Consider the following 5,670-nt stretch of genomic DNA (forward strand, 5'->3'; position numbering starts at 1 on the left):
CTAAGGTGTAGCTATGAATTGATGGCGGCTAACAGGGTTATTATAAATATTTTTATTTTTTTAAAGTGAGGTTCTGAGGTTAATAGTTCCCTAATCTGTAGCAGAATGTCATGCAATCCTGAGATCGTCGAAGGGCAAATACTTTATTACTGTAGTACTACAGTAATGAATACTTTATTACTGGGATCTTATCAAAATAAAAGCACTTTAAAAGTTTAAATAAATTAAGGAAGCTTTAAAAGCTTTGAAAACATTTCTAAACTGGCAATCGCTGAATGTAAACACTGCAGATGGATCGCTACCATCCATCTGCAGTGGAAGAAAAAGGATAGAAATATTCATTTATCTAAATGATTTATTGTTTTGACGTTGTGTTTACTTCCACAGTATTTTACAAAGACGGCACATGTACTTCATACATATGAAACAAGACACATTCATGACACTCGGGGTTCAAAACATCTGTTAAAACATTATCCAGGAGGCATTCCTACAACGATATGATCATACACTAACCTACGAAGTACAACAGGTTGCCGTTTATTGTTCGTGTGATATTATATTACTCATTTAAATAAGCAGTCTTTTGAAAAATAAATATCCATTTCAATGAAACCTGTCTTCATTAGTCTTATAACTTACTGAACGTTTAATACTCATGCTGTACGTTAAACCCAGCAACATTTGTAAAAAATGTTTTTTTTGTTTTTTTTTCCTTTTGTGTTCTTTATATGTTGCTTTCATTCCCTGCTTTAACCAGAGACCCTCTGCTTGTTCGATGATCCTCCATGCATGCCGGAGTTAAGCCTTCGACCTGGTTCTGGTTCTCCCCGGAGTCTGAGCTGATGATGTGCTTCATCTTGGACGGGCGACGGATGGTGCTGCGTCTCATCGTGTGGCGCAAGGAGGACAGGCGACTGCGGAAGCTCTCTCCGGAGAAGAAGTACAGCATGGGGTCAAAGCACGAGTTGCAGGCGGCCAGGCACAGCGTCACCACCACAGACTTGTGCATGAAGTTCTTGTCCTCGCAGCTCATCTCCGTGGAAAGCAGACTCAGGTGGATGGTGCGCTGTATGTGGTACGGCATGAAGCTGACCAGGAAGGTCAGCAGGACGACGACGATCATCCTGATGGCTTTCGAAGCCGAGCTCTTCTGTCGACGGGCAGCCGGGTTGCGAGAAAGCAGAGTGCGGACTATTCCGGCGTAGCAGATTAGTATAACCAGGAAGGGCAGGATGAACCCCAGCACCAGAGCAAAGTAGTTCAGCGCCTGCAGCTTGGGTAGACGTTCGCTTTTGTGTTCCGGTGGCTCGAAGCATTTGGTTTTGTTTGTCTCTGGGTCAATGGATTGACCAGACATGAGAAAGGGAGAAGACGCGAAACTGCTGAAGACCCATATCCCCAGACACACAAAACGAGCGCGGTTCACCGTGGCTACCCCCAAGTTCCTCACAGGATAAACTATAGCCAGGAACCGCGTGACGGACATGGCGGTCATGAAGTAAATGCTGCAGTAGAGGTTCACGTAGAGGAAGTAGGAGCTGATGCGGCAGAGGAAATCCCCTTGCTCCCACTGACCTTTTCGGACGTAGTAGAGAACCCGCAGAGGCAGAGTCATCACGCACAGCAGGTCGGACATGGCCAAGTTCATCATGTAGACGTGAAAGGGTGTGATCTGGCGGTACGTTTTGATCAACACGATCAGGGCGAAGCCGTTCCCCACAAACCCCAGCACCGTGATGAGGGAGTACGACGTGGAGTAGACCTGGTTACGGAAGTTGTTGATGTCGTCGGGGGGGCATGTTATGTTCTGACCGAGTGTCGTGTTTGGGTGCACCATGTTTGGTCGCAGCTTGCCGAGACAGAGGGGAAGACCGCAGGATAAAAATCTGCAAAAATCTGTGAGGGAAACACACAGGTAGAAAAAATACATACATTATGAGAAGCTGTTCTGATGAGATAGGTTGACTTAGATATTTTGAGCAGCTGTGCATGTTCTGGAGGAAACAGAGAGAGCAGATAAGCATTTTTAAGACTGTCATCCTGTCATGTGACAGATTTTATCAAAGCAGGAAAGGTGAAATAACTAATATCTGCCGCTGCTGCACAGGTTTTGCTACACAGTCCTGACAGTTAGAAGAAACTGGCAAAAAGCAAAACAGCTCTCTGAAACCAACACCATCACTGATGACAAAATGATTACTTGCAAACAAATACATGCAGACTAGTTAATGGAAGGTTTTGTTCATATGCTTATGGTATTATTACTTCCTTCAGAGAAACCAAATTCTTGACTTGACTATTATAGTTTTATAGGCTCTTAAGGCTTTGTTGAGCATTGTTGTTCAACAACGGACTGCAGTTTTACGAGCAGTCCTTGTAAATTTGCATAACTGTGGTTTGCTTATTGGAAGAGGCCTCTTCTGTGCTTCATCTACAAATATTTACAGTATATAAAAACGTCAAAATGAGAACAAATGTTGAGTTAGATACTTTGGCATTTTGTTTTTTATCCATCTACCAGACAGACTCAAATTTGTTCCATGGACTTTAGTTGTTTTCTGTTGAAATACTGAAGATGAAATAGTTTGGTGGATGGAGAGAATTCACAAATTGAGGACTTTCTGAAAGTCTGTAAAAAAAAAGTTAGATATTAATTGGATTAACAGAGCAGTTTTAGGTTGATTTTGCACCTGTTGTTTCCTGATTAGGGGATTAGGATTTGATCTCCAGTCCTTATTGTTTGTTGAAATATCTTAAATACATTAATGAAAAAGTGAAGTACATTTTATAAGGACACTGTTTCGATTCATAGTTTTTATATTTTTTGAATGTTCAGACATCTCTTTATCTGCTGCTGATGTTTTTAAACCCGTCGCTTCTTCTTTCGTTCTTCCTCTTTTCCTTATCTCAGAGTGACACTCCACGTTATGCTGAAATATGCTAAGTAAGTCATTGAGTAAATGATTGCTTGATCAATTTCCTGGCACCATTTCAGGTTATCTACAGCGTGCCGTTTCCTGTCATTTTTTAGATGTTAAGAGAACAATGGTGCGTATTGATAATGGTGGGAGGAAAAAAGTGGCTAAGATGTGAAAAGTATATTTTTTAAAACAGTTCACCAATTTTTAAGTTGGGTTGTTACATTTTCTATCCTCCAGGTATTTGAAAATACATGAAATTCACATATCCCGGGAAAAATATAAGAATGAAGAAAACTACTTGGAATTATGAATTAAATGCAAGGAAAACTAATTTATCTAAACTTTTTGTCATGCATATTATCTTACCATATTAAATACAGCTTTTACATTCAAGGTCACATGTTAAGCATACATTAAAATGCAAACATTGTAAAAAAAAAAAAAAAAGATAAGACAAAATAAAAACAAAAGCTGTACGCTTAAGCAAACATTCCTGGTCAAGTCAAGACGGCAGAAAGTGAAAGCAGCCAAACAAAAACTTTCTCCTTCATCAAATAGGGCTTCAAAAAGGTCGTCCTTACCACCAACTTTCTGTCCTGTTAAAGCAGGTCCAGGTCTGGCTGGTGACCACCGCAGTAGTGCCGCTTCAGAGTGTCCCCTCCACCGCTTCGCCTCATCAGCTGCGGAGGGATGAAGCTCTCTCTCCTTCTCTCTCTCTGTCTTTCTCTCTTCAGGCTCTCGGCTGTTTTAGGTGTTTTCAGCGTAGGACCGGTCTGTCTCCTCAGCGCAGGAACCCGGTGACATCACAAAAAGCCACAGACAGTCCAGCAAACACATAAACCGGTGAGAGTGGGGGAAAAAAAGAAAAAAGAAAATGAAGAAGCTAGAGGTGCAGCGGTGCAGAAAGTTTTGGTTTCAGTAATGGCTCTTTCAACTCTTCATCCTGCAGCCGTTTGAATACAGCTTAGTGCAGCTCTGCTTTTTATGCACTTCTTGATGTGTCTTGAATCTATTTCCTGCTAATTCCTCCCCTCCTTGCCCTCCCTTCTTCACACACACACACACACACACACACACACACACACACACACACACACACCCTGAGTACAGGACATGCAGGATTATGTGCAGCGTAAACTCCGTCTCTTTTTTATGAGTCGTCTCACGTTTCTTGGTTAGATGTTTGCTCTGTCATGTCCAACCTGTTGTAATGGATAGCTCCATATTTACAAAGTAGTTTCTAACACATAGTCGAGCAGACCATGCAGTCACTGCACACCTTTTGACTAGGCGTGAACTGAGAAACCTGACAACACAACCGAACCGTGACGGGTCTGCACTGATGATTCATTTTTATTCATTGCATAATGTGAGAAGAGTCTCTGTCGTGTCTGGCGTGACTACAGTGCCGTGTCTGGACTTGTCGAGATCTTGAGGAAACCTGAGCTCACACGATGATGTTTATAGATATATATGTACACACACACACACACACACACTTAGGCCAAACCCAGTGATATGCAGTATTTCCTCTCTGTGTTGGTAATGAGCGTCATTTGCAGCGAGTTGATGGCGTTCGGATAAGCCAGTGGAAATGGATGCACTCGTTTCGGAGGCTGGCGAGGAGGTGGGAGGAGAGCCCGATGATGCTCCCGTAACTCGATTTTAGTGGTTTGACACCAGCGACGGGGGCGAAGATAAAACAGCATGTCAACGCCAGCGAGTCTATGGCCTGGCGCAGACTCGCTGTGCATTAAGCTCATCTAAAGCAAGTGCATAAATTGTTCTGACCCCGTCTGCGAGTTGATGAAAGTGCATTTGTAAGTTTTTTGAGTAATTCCTTATCGATTCCTCTGAACCTTTTAGTAGTTCATGAATACACACTCATGTACACACGTACCGCAGCGTTGGCTTATTGTCTGAACTTTTGCAAAGTGGACTTGTAAATTCCTTGGAATCCTTTAAAAGTCAAATTTTAAAACAATTTAAAATATTGCAATTCACGTACGCTGAAATGATCAAATCATATTTAATAGCATTCCTCTTTTTCGATAAATAAATCTAAAATGTATTGGTCCATGGTGAGATGAAATTAAAGCTTTTACTAGGTTCTAGACAATTTTTTTATTTTATTTTATTTTTACTGGTTGCACTGGTGCAACACCCAAATATTTACATTTCAATTTCATGTCGCAGTTTTACAAGTGTTTTTTTTTGTTTTTTTATCACTGTCTGTAAAGCTAATATTGACTTCTAAATAATCAATCAACAATCTATTAAGCATAAAGTTCCTTATTTGAAGTTGAATTTTACAAGACGGGTTAACTCACTGGAAAAAATGAAAGTGTTTAAAGTTCTTCAAAGAGACAAAATTAAAACTTAAAAACCTCTCACGATAAAATACATGAATGAAATGAGGAGACAGCAGAAAACCTAAAGGACAACTTCAAAGTTTTCAAGGGCGAAGCCTGTTTTGAACATGTCAAACTGCCCACGCCATTTTTCTGAAGAATTACTTCAGACTTTAATTTATATTAAAGGGAAGTTACTCTTTTGCAATACTAAATGCGTGAATATTATCTCATATTATGTATTTACCACTAAAAGGAAGCAGACACGTGGGTCGAGCATTTTATAAATGCATCGCTTCGTCAGAGTTTCGATTTGAAATCCATTATTGCCTTCCCGCCCTCTCTAAAGTAAATCCACTGCATCATATTATCGACTTTAGCCAGGGAAATCTGGT

General features: G+C 40.9%; 1 protein-coding gene across 1 annotated transcript; it reads right to left on the reverse strand.

The window, feature by feature from the left end:
• Positions 1-340: 340 nt before the first annotated feature.
• On the reverse strand, positions 341-4,839 carry cysltr1 (cysteinyl leukotriene receptor 1). Its single transcript, XM_007554762.2, has 2 exons — positions 3,506-4,839; positions 341-1,899 (listed from the first exon to the last, which is right to left on the reverse strand). The coding sequence occupies exon 2, from the start codon at positions 1,838-1,840 to the stop codon at positions 728-730; it is 1,113 nt and encodes a 370-aa protein (XP_007554824.1). The 5' UTR covers positions 1,841-1,899; positions 3,506-4,839; the 3' UTR covers positions 341-727.
• Between the last annotated feature and the right edge of the window lie 831 nt (positions 4,840-5,670).

This window comes from Poecilia formosa, unplaced genomic scaffold, assembly GCF_000485575.1.
Source record: "Poecilia formosa unplaced genomic scaffold, Poecilia_formosa-5.1.2 Scaffold66, whole genome shotgun sequence".
Lineage (NCBI taxonomy): Eukaryota > Metazoa > Chordata > Actinopteri > Cyprinodontiformes > Poeciliidae > Poecilia > Poecilia formosa.

Excerpts from the sequence above, each read along its gene's own strand:
- cysltr1 (XM_007554762.2), bottom strand. The coding sequence starts at position 1,840 with ATGGTGCACCCAAACACGACACTCGGTCAGAACATAACATGCCCCCCC.